The 14575-nt window shown below is 40.8% G+C and overlaps 2 protein-coding genes across 2 annotated transcripts; both read right to left on the reverse strand.

Annotated features, from left to right (window-relative positions):
* Positions 1-200: 200 nt before the first annotated feature.
* Positions 201-4872, reverse strand: LOC107380606 (extracellular calcium-sensing receptor-like). Its single transcript, XM_015951906.3, has 9 exons — positions 4763-4872; positions 4209-4503; positions 4014-4100; positions 3652-3921; positions 2177-2383; positions 1830-2105; positions 1416-1643; positions 1209-1332; positions 201-1123 (listed from the first exon to the last, which is right to left on the reverse strand). The coding sequence occupies exons 1-9, from the start codon at positions 4870-4872 to the stop codon at positions 201-203; spliced, it is 2520 nt and encodes an 839-aa protein (XP_015807392.2).
* Positions 4873-6181: 1309 nt separating this feature from the next.
* LOC107380605 (extracellular calcium-sensing receptor-like) lies at positions 6182-10906 on the reverse strand. The gene is made up of 9 exons (XM_070543251.1): positions 10782-10906; positions 10248-10542; positions 10076-10162; positions 9690-9959; positions 9123-9323; positions 8753-9022; positions 7365-7592; positions 7166-7289; positions 6182-7092 (listed from the first exon to the last, which is right to left on the reverse strand). Exons 1-9 carry the CDS (start codon positions 10889-10891, stop codon positions 6182-6184), a joined length of 2496 nt encoding a protein of 831 aa, XP_070399352.1. The 5' UTR covers positions 10892-10906.
* Positions 10907-14575: the final 3669 nt, after the last annotated feature.

Raw genomic sequence — 14575 nt, forward strand, 5'->3', positions numbered from 1 at the left:
AGTAGGACATTTAAATCCAATTTCACTTTAGTTCACTGTTGAATCCCAGATACAATGACCGGAGGAAGAAAAAGAAACGGATAGACAACTTGTCAATTCAGATAAAAAACAACAACAAAATGGCTGCATGAATAAGAGTTTTTTTTACTACTTTAAAATAAATATCTATTTACTTTTAAACAGATGAAACAATCATAATATTAATGTTGAGCAGTGTTCTTGTTGCCTCGGTCCATTATAGCTTTCTTTGTATTTCTTTCTGGCATCAGGAGTATTATGAAACACTTGGGTGCAAACAGAGCCACCAAAAGGCTGAAACTGGAAGCCAGGATGGCAAACACCTCCACTGCATCTGCATGTTTTCCAGGTGAGCTGATATAAGCAGGAACAAAAGCCACCCACACGGCACAGAAGATCAGCATGCTGAAAGTGATGAGTTTGGCCTCATTGAAGTGATCGGGAAGATTTCTTACCAGGAATGCAATCAGAAAACTAATGATAGCCAGTAAGCCAATGTAGCCCAGTAACACAGAAAAGCCAACAGCCGAGCCCATTGCACACTCATAAACTATCTTGTCATTGTGGTATTGTGTGTTTTTATGTGGCATGGGTGAGGATAAGACAAGCCAAACTATGCAGATTGCTGCTTGAACTGAGGTAAGAACTAAAACTGTTCCTCTCTGCTGTGAAACACCAAACCACTTAAGGCTGGCGCCACCTCCTGGCTTGGAGGCCTTGAACACAGCCAGAACCACCATGGTTTTAACCAGGATGCACGAAACACAAAGAACAAAGCTGATCCCAAAGGCTGCATGTCTCAGCTGGCATGTCCACAGTCTGGGTCGTCCAATGAACAGCAGCGAACACAGGAAACATAACTTCAGTGACAGCAGCAGCTGAAAACTCAGTTCTGAGTTGTTGGCTTTCACTATGGGAGTACGGCGGTGATAGACGAATATCCCCAGAACAACAGCACAGATAAAAGTTCCCAGTAATGAGGCAGCAGTCAAACAGATTCCCAGAGGCTCCTCATAGGACAGAAAAACGGTTTGTTTAAGAACACATTGGTCACGTTGGGGGCTGGACCAGAAGCCTTCTGGACAACTGAAGCATTCCAAGGAGTCTGCAAGAACCAGGAAGACAGTAAGATAACTTGCACATTCACCATATTGCAATGTTTTGAGAAAGGCAGAAAATAGGGCACCCACTACTTGCGTTGCTGATCTTTCCCTCAGAACAAGGAATGCAGTCAAAACAACACTCTGGTTCCCCCTTTTTTCTCACCATGCGGGTACCTGGAGGACAGTTCTCACTGCACATTGAACGGGTTGGCTTTCGTAGATAAAACCAGGAAAAAGTTTACATCCTAACAATATATGCAGGGTGGATTAGCGGTTTAGATGAAAAGAACGTACCTGTTTCAAATCAAAGTTCCAGAAGATTTTTTCTTCATCAAGCCTGAGTTCTTCAACATTGAAGGCCAATGTTCTAACATCTCCCACATTTAGAACCTCAGTTCTTCCATCAGGATGCCACAGCCAGTTCATAACATCATAAATGGGTAAAGCATCACCATTCTCATCAAATGACACCTGATCTCCAAATGATGTGGTGAATTTGACATTTTCCAGATAATAAACAAGCTAAATTTAACATACATAAACACCTTTTAAAGATCTGAGCATTATGCTATTCTATTTATGCAAGTTACACACCAATTTCTTGGTATCTTACAATTCAACTCATTGATTTTTGAAGGCTAAACCATGCATGGGAATACAAACTGTGTATAAAAGCTTTTAGCCATGTAAACAAGTGGATAATTATACCTGCCATGGCTGAAGTGTTTGTAAAGTGGCACAGCTGTTCTCACTGAAAGGCCCTCTTCCTGGCTCACACTTCAACATATCATCAAGGGCATGTGCCAGAGCATACACAGCCTTGTAAACATTGTACTCAGGCCTGAGGTTAGAAACGTCCAAGAACTCCGTTTCCACACTCTGTAAGTCTTCTTCTCCGGTGCATAATGTTCCCCCGTTCTCCACCCAACCTGCTGGGGGTGGTGCAAATCTGCACTGAAATGTGAATTCCCAAAACTGGTTCACCTGTAATAAATGTAAAACTTAAAGGGTAAATAATGATTTGCCTAAATACTAGATGAGATTGTACCTTTTACCATGTTGTTTCCATTGCTGCTGTTGTGATGTACATTGGGATGTATCTTTAACAGGTAATCTCTGAGGCCTGGTATTTCTCCCCGACGTATTGCAATACCCAGTGTGCCACCCAGGTACGGCATGAGGGCAGGGGTATGAAGCACAGCAGCTGTGGACCAGGCTTCACTTGCCAACCACTGCAGGCCTGACAGGTTTTGCCTCACCACCTGTTTGTAAATGACATTTCACTTTTTTTAGATACTTTGTTGTTGAATAAAGGAATCAAGTAATGTATGAATCATTAATTTTCACATGTGAAATGTATGTTTTAGTGACTTTGAGTGACATTGTCATCAATCTACTTCTAAGTCAACAAATGTGTCAGCAACAACCGCTGGGCTACCTCACTAAGAGAAGGGCCTAGAGACAATGACCTTCCACACGTATCCCTTCACCAATTTCATTGAAAGATTCAAAAGTTATTATAAGGAAGTGGAATTAGATTTTGAATGGCATTCAAGTGGATTAACACAAACACGCTACATAGTTCAGCAATTTATAATGTTTCAGTATTCATTTTTAACGTCTATTACTGTTTAATGGTAAATGGCCTGTATTTGTACAGCACCATCTTAGGGCTCTACAACCCCCCAAGGTGCTTCACAACACAATCAGTTCATTCACCCATTCACACCCACATTCACACACTGGGGGTGAGTTATGGTGTGACCACAGCTGCCCTGGGGTGCACGGACAGGGGCGGGGCTGCCGAGCACAGGCGCCACCGGTCCCTCCGACCACCACCAGCAGGTGAAGTGGGTTCAGTTTCTTGCCCAAGGACACAACAGCAGCATTCTGTGGTCAGAGCCTGGACCAAACCTGCAACCTTCCGATTACCGAACAACCCGCTACCTCCTGAGCTACTGCTGTCCCACTGTGTTACTTAGAGGGCTCAACATTTTCTGAGGTGACATTCTTTATAGTCACTGGTCTAATCCACCTTTCCAAATGGTCAACCTTCCGGTTTTCATTCTGTTGGTTGCATTAGTTTTAAGCACGATCAGAACATTTCTCTGTAATAAAAAATGTGCAATGGCAATGAGACAGTTTTAGTTTCTTAAGTTGCTAAAGTAAAATAAAAAAAGTATATCGTACAAAAGTTCATTATTTCAGTAATTCTACTTGAAAGATGAAACTAATACCTGGGATAGACTCATTATTTGTGAAGTTAAATATTTCAAGCCTTTTTCATTATAATTGTGATGATTATGGCTTACAGCTTATGAAAACCCCAAATTCAAAATCTCAGACAATTTGAAAATTGTGAAGCGTGTCAAAATTCTAAGCTCAAAGTGTCACACACTCATCAGCTAATGAATCCAAAACATCTGCAAAAGGTTCCTGATCCTTTAGATGGTATCTCAGTCTAAGTACGGAAATAAACGGACGTTTGCACAATAGTCTCATTTTTCGAGTTTCACCCGTATATGATTACCTCTTCCATGAGATCAATCACATGACTCTCATGTGCAAACACAATGACCACACGAGCTGTGGATTTTTGTATCACTTCCACAATTCTCCTCAGTTCTCTTGGGTCATTGCCCCATGGCAACACCTCCAAGTAGGCCAGACATCCTCCACCAGACCAACTCAGATCAGACTGGAAGGATCGGGCAGCATGAAGTCCATAATCATCATCACTGACCAGCAAACCTGCCCAGGTCCATTCAAAGTATTTCAGTATTTGAATCATAGCTCGGACCTGGGTGAATGACAGTGACAGATTATTTCAATGAGAATAAAGAGAATCTTAGTCAAAATATACACATCAGATTTTTTAGGTAAAGCTTTTACCTGGAAAGCATCACTTGGTATTGTCCTAAAAAAGGATGGGAACCTCTTGCGGTCACTCAGACATGAACATGAAGCAAAAAAACTCACCTGTGAATCATACAACAGAACATCCCTAAACTATTCAAAATCTTCTTTTACCATGTTTAGTTAAATGTGAAATCAGAGTAATAGTGAATGATGAAGGTTAGAACTTACCATAGGTACTCTGTACAAACCTAGGACAGAAGAGATGGCTATGGTACGTGTAGAAGAAGAATCGCCCACAAGCCCTAAGACTGGAGGGCTTCCCACACAGTTCTTGTCTAACATGATTTGTTCCTGTTCACCACTGATCAGCGCCATGGCCGCACGAAATCCAATTCCAAGTTCAACACAGTTATCGTACAAGCTGTAGCCCAGAGTCACGTTGGGTAGCAGCTTGGCGTTTTTATTGATCTCATCAATAGCAAAGGCCATGGTCTGGGCTTGTCTGAATCCTAAAACATCAAAACTAACACAACATTACTATTTATTTCTGAAAACTAAAACATGCAGACATTTTCATTCACTAAATAAAGATATGTTGTTTATAATTTCCTTAATACAATGTTAATAACATGATAAACAACAGGCTTGAGGGATGATGTTTCCCATTAATACAAAAAAAAAAACCCTCTAAACAAATATCATCTTATTGAAAAAGTAGAATATTGACGTAATGGTAACACAGCATCTCCCTCATTTTTCATTTTTCATCCGGATAAACGTACCCATGGCAGGTGGGTTGTTGTGGCTCAGAAGTGAACAACAGATCAGGAAAGAGAGAAAAGAAATGCATTTCAAATAGCCCCCCTAAGACCAGATCTCCAGCCTTGTGCATGCCATTTAGATGAAATTTCCCCTGTAGCTGACACCAGGGGAACAAGGGAGAATGTGGAGCAGAAGAGGCAGCAGACTGCAGCATGATGAAAAGCAAGAATGTGTCGATAAAAAGTCTCATAACTTTCATATGGCTGCTCCTCTCTTAGACTGCTCAGTAAGTTTCATCCCTTTTATTGATTTTCAGTGCTGTCTAATTGTTCTTCCCCTGAACACCACCCATCAGAGCAGAAAGAAGAAAGGTGGGCAGGGCCTTAATGCTTGTAGTCGGAGACTGACTGATACTGCATCAAAAAAGGGTTAAAGCACCCTACACCCCAGAAATAAACACATTTTACATTTTCACTCATTAATTTGAGAAGCTGAAATAGAAATACCATGGACAGCCATTGTCCATAAATGTAATGTATTCACACTAGTTTAGTGCAACTGACAAATGCCTCATGAGTGAAGTAAGTTTTTTATTCATGCATATTTTCAGTTGGATCTCTCATCAGACTATTTTTTTTGTTTTATAATTTTTGTTACTAAGAAGAGCAACACATTCTCACACACAAAGCGTCAAAATATGAAGTGTGTGACTAAACCTCAATATATGACGAGGGGCTGTTGGGTGTTTTTCTTGTATTTGTTTTGTGGGCTTGATAGTCCAGGAAGAAGCACGTGAATTTCCACATCGTAGGATTATTAAAGTTTATTCTAAGATATTAAATTTTTTCAACTTGCTGCTGTTCTGTTACCTTTTTGTTAGTCCTTTTGTGGAAGTTGTCTTGGCCTGTATTTGATATAGCGCCTTCTAGAGTCCTGGAACCCCCCAAGGCCCTTTACAACACAATCAGTCATTCACCCATTCACACACACATTCACACACTGGTGGGGATGAGCTACGATGTAGCCACAGCTGCCCTGGGGCGCACTGGCAGAGGCGAGGCTGCCGAGCACTGGCGCCACCGGCCCCTCCAACCACCACCAGCAGGCCACGTAGGTTAAGTGTCTTGCCCAAGGACACAACGACAGCGACAGACTGAGCGGGGCTCGAACCTGCGACCTTCCGATTACGGGGCGAGCACTTAACTCCTGTGCCACCGTCGCCCCAGTAGTCTTATACTAAAAGACTACAAAACTCTTGTAAACATCATACTAGTAGTTTCATGTAACTCCCAGCAAGTGAAGATGCAGCTGCGATACAACACAAATATTAGGATAATTTAATATACAGAGATATAATGTTTAAAGCAGCTCTTTATTGAAATTGGTTGATTAGCACGGTTTGCGAAAAACACAAAGATGAACAGAAAAATTCAAGTATCTTAAAAATTGCTGCTTCGCCCCATGATAGCTTTCTTTGTGTTCCTTTCTGGTCTCATCAGGATGATGTAGCATTTGGGTCCGAACAGAGCCACCAAGAGACTAAAACTGGAGGCCAGGATGGCAAACACCTCCACTGCATCAGCATATTTTCCTGGAGAGTTGATGTAAGCAGGAACAAAGGCCACCCACACGGCACAGAAGATCAACATGCTGAAAGTGATGAGTTTGGCCTCGTTGAAGTTGTCTGGAAGATTTCTCGCCAAAAATGCTAAAAGAAAGCTAAGAGTAGCCAGTAAGCCGATGTAGCCAAGAAGCACGGAAAAGAAAACGGTGGAACCAACTTCACACTCATAAACTATCTTGTCATTGTAGTATTGAGTGTTTTTATTTGGAGCTGGTGACGAGGAGATGAGCCAAACTGTGCAGATTGCTGCTTGAATGCAAGTGAGCATTAAAACTGTTCCTCTCTGCTGCATAGCTCCAAACCACTTGAGATTGGCTCCACCACCTGCCTTGGAAGCCTTGAACACAGCCAGAACCACCATGGTTTTCACCAGGATGCATGAAACACAAAGAACAAAGCTGATGCCAAAAGCTGCATGTCTCAGCTGGCAGGTCCACAGTTGGGGTTGTCCGATGAACAGCAGTGAACACAGGAAGCACAGTTTGAGGGACGTGAGGAGCAAAAAACTCAGTTCAGAATTGTTGGATCTTACTACAGGTGTTTGACGGTGATAAATAAAAATCCCCAGAACAACAGCACAGATGAATGCACCCAACAACGAGGTTGTTGTCAAGCAGATTCCCAGAGGATCTTGATAGGAGAGGAACTCGGTTTTCTTAGGAATGCATTGGTCCCGAGAGGGATTTGACCAGAAGTCCTCTGGACAGCGGAAACACTCTGGAGCGTCTGACAAATATGACACAGTAGTAAACAAGAAACAGACTTCCATAATGTTCAGCAATCCCACATTAATACCTACTAGTTCTGTTGCTGATCTTTCCATCAGAGCAGGCGACACAAATAAAACAGCACTCAGGTTGTCCCTTTTCTCTGGCCATGCGAGTACCTGGAGAACAATGTTCACTGCAAACAGAACAAGGTGGCTATGAAAAGAAAAAAAATAATCCACCATTATTTATTAACCTATCTAAAAAAAGCACTCTAAAATGAAGAGTCACCTCTTTAGAAACGGTATTCCAGAAGATTTTCTTTTGATCGATGGTGAGCTCTTCCCCTCCCGAGTCAGATTTTTTAACTTCACCAACATTCTGAACTTTAATCCTCCCATCAGGAAGCACCAGCCAGTTCATGACATCGTATATCGGTAGGGCATCACCATTCTCATCAAATGACACCCGATCACCGAATGAAGTGCTGAAGTTAACCTTTTGCAAATAGTGTAAAAGCTGCAATCGAAGAAAACACATTTTAAAACAAATAAGTGAGCTACAGCTTTTTGGCTGTAGATACATTTCTATATAATTGTGGACACGCTAACAACAAAACCCACCTATTCCACCCCGTAGAAAACTAGTGTGCTTCACTCGAAGATATTTACATTTCTCTTGTCATGTCACTTATTTGAAGCTACTATGGCAAATCTGGAAAACAAGCTTAACCTATGTTTTTCATGCCTCTTAACAATGCTCTGATGTGGTATAGCTATAAATATATTGTGGAGATTAAAAGCATAAACATTAATTAATTGCATTAGTCTAAAATCCTTTGCCAATAAGACGGCTCGGACAGAAAGCAATGATTGGACCATCTGGTTGTTGGTTTCACCGAGCCTCCACACGTGCTCACTTCCCTGGGTCCTCCACTCGTTATGCGCTCACGCATTTTGGACCAGAGCACCACTGGTGTGAGAGGTTCGCCGCTCATTAACATCAGAGAAGGAGCAACAGCCGGCTGCCACCACTTCAACTTTAGGACAAATTAACAGAGTATCAAATAGAAAAATGCCACTTAAAGTAGCGGGCAACAAAAGATGTTTGGACGTAAGAAACGGCGACTGGTGTTTAGTGCTGTCGTCTCCTCTGGCAATGTGGGTTCCGTTTCCGGTGGCCATGGTTCATGTATGGTGAGCGTTCTGTGACTGTGTGCGTTTTAAAGCTTGTTTGCTAGAAGATTTGAAATTTCAGATTTAATTCTAACACACTTCTCAAAAATTGTCAGGCCATTCATCTGGTGAGCATAGTCGGATCATCTTCATAAACATGTTGCATGTTTTTCGCAGATTGTACTCGACCCTGGTCTCACAGCCCACTTCAAGCATCTGCTAAATAGCTTCTTGAGTCACATATTCAAGTATCACAACCCAAAGTGACATTCTAGCCATACATGTATCAAAAATAATTAAAGTTCTTTTTAAAAGATTTTATTTAATTTTTGTTATTAATTTTGATGTATGTATTACTGTTTTCTATGTTAAAAGGGCTCGGGCTCTTAAGGGTTAAATTTTGCCAAAATTGAATGAGGCGATTTTTCTCATAAATATCATAAACAACATCCTGAAGTTGAAGCAGCTTTTCTATGAAACCGGATTGTGAATGAATCATCACACCTGCGATGGCTCCAGGGTTCGCGGAGTGGCACAGCTGTTCTCACTGAAAGGTCCCTTTCCTGGTTCACACTGCAGCATGTCGTTAAGGGCGTACGCCAGCGCGTACACGGCCTTGTAAACATTGTATTCAGGCCTGAGGTTTGAAATGTCCAAAAACTCACTATCCACCTGCTCAATATCTTCATCTCCAGTGCACAAAGCTCCATCTGCTTCCATCCATTCTGCTGGATCAAATTTACACTGAAATGAGTTTTCCCAAAACAGCCTCACCTGAAACAGATTACAACCCACACTCAAAAAAAAAAAAACTTTCACGATCGTATCTGATGTTTTACTGATAAAAGATAAAAGATGCAGATGAAACTCTTACTAAGTTGTTTTTATTGCTATCATTTTGGACAGGATTTATTTTCAGCAGGAAGTTCCGCAGCCCCGGTATTTCTCCTCGACGGATGGCAATACCCAATGTGCCACTTAGGTGTGGGATAAGTTTTGTTGTCTGTAGTACAGCTGCGGATGTCCACGTTTCACTGGCAATCCACTGCAGACCTGTTACATCCTGTCTTACCACCTACAGAGACGAAATGAAAAACAGCAAGTTCAAATTTCAAAAGAGCACAAATTGTGCAGTTGGGGAAAAAGGATTTTTTCACAGATATTAAGCTTGTTTTGTGCTAAAAGGCTCCATTTGTAATCCTTCATCATATTGTTAGATTGTGCAAGTACAAATGTGCATTGCTTCTACAGACTAAATTAAACTTAAGTGTTATTTTGTGGCAACATTTAAAATTAGCAAATTTGGTTTGGTTGAAAAATGTTGCAAGATCATAAAATACTTTCACCACATGGATGAAAACCACAACTTTTAAAAAGAAATCACCTAAACAACTTTATATATATATATATGCATTGTTTTATCATTAATACTTTTAATAACCTCTTCCATCAGCTGAATCACGTGAATCTCATGGGCAAACACAATGACAACACGAGCTGTTGATGTCTTGATCACATTCACTATCCTCTTAAGTTCACCTGGGTCACTGTCCCAGGGCAAAACCTCGAGGTAGGCTAGACAGCCTCCACCGGAACGAGGCAGGTCAGACTTGAAAGACTGAGCCACATGAAGCCCGTAGTCATCGTCACTGACCAGCAGCCCAACCCACGTCCAACCAAAGTGTTTCAGAAGCTGAATCATGGCACTCACCTAGGAAACATCCACATTAGGGGTTTGTGGTTTTGTATTACACCTCTCATAAAATACACCAATTAAACTTTAGCTTTAGCAAGATCAAAACTTTAACTGTGATAATTGTGTTTCACCTGGAAGGCATCACTTGGGATTGTTCTAAAGAAGGTGGGGAAGCGCTGCCGATCACTCAGGCAAGAGCATGTGGAAAAATAACTCACCTAGAAACAAACTGAGATTATCCTCTCTTTTGATATTAGTTAAAATGTAGAATTATAATCAAAAAATGATAAACATTTAACTCACTAGAGGCATTTTGTATAAGCCTAGCACGTTGGCAATGGCGATGGAAAACGTTGAATAGTGATCACCAACAATCCCCAGGACTGGAGGGGTCCCAGAACAGTTTTCCTGAAGCAGGATCTGCTCCTGGTTTCCACTGGTCAGGGATAATGCACCACTGAATCCAATAAAGAGTGCACCACAGTTGTCATAAAGGCTGTATCCCAGGGTCACATTGGGAAGCAAATTTTGGCTCCTGTTTATTTCATCAACAGCAAACGCCATGGTCATAGCACGCCTGAACCCAAAAGTATCAAAGCTGGAATCGAAAATGTCACATTAGTCTGATAACTAATGCTTTTATTTTGTAAACTGTTGTGACACTCTAATAATGCATCACATGCACTTAGTTAATTTAGGTAAACATTATAAATTATAAAACCTTTCACCATAAATCAGAGTTGGATGGATTTTTATATCCCATGAATGCTCTCAGCAAAGCATATATTGTGCATTTTAATATATATATTTTTTATTTCAGGTGTGTGTGATACCTACCCTGTACAGATGGGCTGCTGTGGCTCTGAAGTAAATGTCCATTCAGGGAAGACAGATGTGTAGTGGACCTTAAACAGACCGCCCAGAACCAAATCACCTGGCTTGTGCATTTCATTCAGCTGAAACTTTCTCCTCAGTTCACAAATTGAAGAAAAAGACAACGAAACAGATAATAAAAAAATAAAGTTGACCTTTGAGCACAAAAGCGAGTGCATTTCAGCCCTCAATTGATTTCCTTTCCGCTTTTTCTCATAGGGATTTGCTCATTTCATGTGAGCCGGTGACATTGCTTTAGCATTGTTTTGTGCAGTTTAGTCTTAACAACGCCCACATTTTATTACACCCATAAGGGGAGGTGATACTCAGGTTAGCATAATGTTGGTTATGCGGTAGCACTCAGTTTATAATAACCACCAAACATATTTTCTAAAACAATAAAATTATTCTCTTATATTCATTGACATTAATTGATAAAGTCTTTCAAAAGACATTTGTTATTAAACACACGTTATTCAAAAACAGCTGAAGAAACATTCATTGGCCATTTTTCCCATGAGATCATTTTCTTGCATTTTAAAATTATTATTAATAAAAGAAACATAGCAAAAGTATAAAAACAGACACTTCCTAATTAACTAGAAAAAAAAACCCACACACCAAAAAAAGCTTCACTGCATGAATCCTATTAGAGCCCTGCACGGGCCTAAAATCTGAGCCCGTGTCCAGCCCGGCCCGAGGGGGTGGAGCCCCAGCCCAACCCGGTCCGAAAAGGTTTTCAGGATTCTCTGGCCCGACCCGAGCCCGACTTTTTTTAAACCAACTAAACAAAGTGTGTCAATCCTGACCAATGTGTTAAAATACGTGCAGGATCCGATCAATTTGTTTTTCCCTCATTTACCGTCACGGAGATGACGGCGCACTGGCTCTCGTGGTAATCAAGTTAAATTTGATCTCTTTCCAACAATTTTCACAAGAAAACAAAAAAGTCAAAAGCAGGGCTTTTGTTGTGTTGACCGGATAGTTCCCGTATTTGACGGTTTATTTTGATGGAGAAAGAATAGAAAGAATTACCCCGACGCATGCAGACGAACTGACATTTTATTTGTTACGCACATCGCAGATGTAGCTAAATCACCCAAGAAAAGATTCCCATCTGAATATCTGAGCTGGACACTGCTCAGCGCAGCTCGCTGTCAGCGCGTATGTGCACAGCGAGCTGAAGTTGTGGAGATTGGCTTGGAGCGTGTCGCAGAACCAGAGCGCATGCGGGAAGGTTCCTCCCACTGAAGCGAGTGTTTTCCAAACCCTGTCTCTCAGAGAGACTTGTCACTTAGAAAATGCTCCCTGATTATGAAACTTTGGCTGAATAGTGCTTGTTCCTGTCTCCAATGTGGCGACGCATCCAGGAGCCGTCTGAGGAGAAGCCCAGAATCTCATATCCTCTTCAGCTCAGAATGCGCCTATGATTACGCACAAGCGTGACGCATCAACCCGGTCTCACAGTAAGACTGGGTTGGGCCTGTTCAGGTTTACACAGACAATCTTTACATAGAATTTACTTACAGACATACAATTAATTCAGTAAAATATAAAGCATTTTATTTAAATATCCATTCATTATTTTACAAGCACAGAGAGCCGCATCAGATGGATGGAAGAGCCACTGGTTGCCGACCCTGGTATAGCCTATAAAATGACATGTTGAGGACGCAAACTCAATACATCTCTTTTATTGTGAGGTAATAATTTCTCAGAGTTTTGCAGTTGCGGGCGGGAGTAGACATACACGTTGCGGGCGGTAATGGTCAGAAATTCAGCAGGAGCGGGATGAAGAAAACAGTCCCGCGCAGGGCTCTACTGCTGCGTTTAAGGGTTTCAATGTATTTTTTATGAATTCGATTAAAAATAAAGGCGCCCGGCCCGTATCCGAGGTAATTACACAGTCATTGGCCAGAAGCCCTAAGGCTTCAGTGCAGGGCTCTAAATCCTATTCACAATTTCTTTAGATAAACATGCTAAAGTTTCCATCAATATTGTCTCATAATTTCTTTAATGAAAAAAATAAAAAATAAAAATAAATTGACTAGTTAATCCTATTTAATTTGTGAAGAATTCCTGGTCGGTTAAAACTGGTTTCATGTAGCGCTGCCCTTCCTCTGTGAACGTTGAATACTGTAAGTGGCTTTTTTGTGACTTATATGTGATTGTTTCTGTTGTAGTCTTGTGATCAGATAAATGACTGAAAAATGGTAAATTGTATTTTTGAGTGCCACGTAACAAACTACAGCTAAAACAAAGGAACATCTAACATGTAACAGCAGTTGACAGGATTCAACATATGAAATATTTTTTCAAATGCACTTTTATTTTTTAGTCCCACTTCCAAGGAGGCCAAATTAGAGCGCAATGAGAGCGCACAATGGTTCTGTGTGGCTATTAGTTCTGCATTATGTCCCCATATCAAATGATTTTTTTACACCAATGGATAAAAGTTCATGACGCTTTCTGTCCAGCATGTACCCCACCCTACCACAGACTGAGTCCTGGAATAGGGAGCCTTAGTCTACTTCCGCACCATGGGTCCCCGGAAGAACAAAAAAATGAATGCAAGTCAACGGGGCTAAAAACGATATTTTCTAACCCGCTTTGCCTTACGCCCTGGATCGCACATATGTTGTACTGCAATTTAAATGAAAAGTAATGATGGGTGTTTCGACCATGCCTGTCATGTACTTTAGATTTATTAGCTTGTAAAAGTTCGTAATTAGCATGACTGCACACCAGAAATCGGCATGTCACATATGTGATGTCATCACATAATCTCCTCTCCTCTAGCCTAGCTGCTACTTACTAGCCTAGTGAACTAGACCAAATTCTCGCTTTGCAAAGTCTGATAGTTGCTATATATGTGAATATATAGTCTGGCTTGCCAGGCTAGCTACTTACCAAATGACCAGATTTATGGTGGTTCTTTCCTCCTGTGGGAGGTTTGTTGAACTTACAGCCATTTTCCTTCAGTTTTCTCCGTCTCTGCTTCGAAGATGTCACGTTCATGAAGCGTATTTGTAGTTCTGGACTTATTTTCACACAAAACGTAAAATAGCATTTCCCCCTGGTAGAAAATAAGCACGTTCTTGATATCAAAATGTGTCTTTAAAATTCACGGACATCATATGGGAAATCCATCGCACAAAACAAGCAGAATTAGAAAATAGCGTTTTGAGCCCAATTCATTTTTTCGTTCGTCCGGGGACCCATGATGCGGAAGTAGGTGGGCGTGACTTAGGCTCCCTATAGGCCCCACTTCTTTCTTATCCTGAACAGAACTAGCTGGTTACAGAGAAGACAGGGCCTAAAAATGCTAAAGGATTAGCTGAACTCACTGTAAACAAAGTGAAAATCCTAGTAATTGTTAATGACTAATCCAGTTTCGAATAACTAAATTTTCCTTAAACGCGATTAACTAAATTCAGTTGAACTTTCTGGCACACAGCTCTTAGCAGTATTATGTTGTAGCGTGTTTAACTACATAGTAGAATGAACACGGTTTGCTGTCAGTTGTTAAATTCTGAGAAAAGATCCAAACAAGTTAACAATGAGGCTTCTATTATATATAAATATCTAGGATATTATATATTCGATAGAAGTTCATATGCCAAAGAGCTTGGTCTATTTTTAATCCAAAGATTAATGTTTAATTTAAGATAATGTAATTTAATAGCAAAAGTTTATTTATTTAATCAGAAGTTAAAGGAATCTTTGCTTTTTCAATAACCAGAAATACACACAATTCT

This window comes from Nothobranchius furzeri, chromosome 13, assembly GCF_043380555.1.
Source record: "Nothobranchius furzeri strain GRZ-AD chromosome 13, NfurGRZ-RIMD1, whole genome shotgun sequence".
Classification (NCBI taxonomy): Eukaryota; Metazoa; Chordata; class Actinopteri; order Cyprinodontiformes; family Nothobranchiidae; genus Nothobranchius; species Nothobranchius furzeri.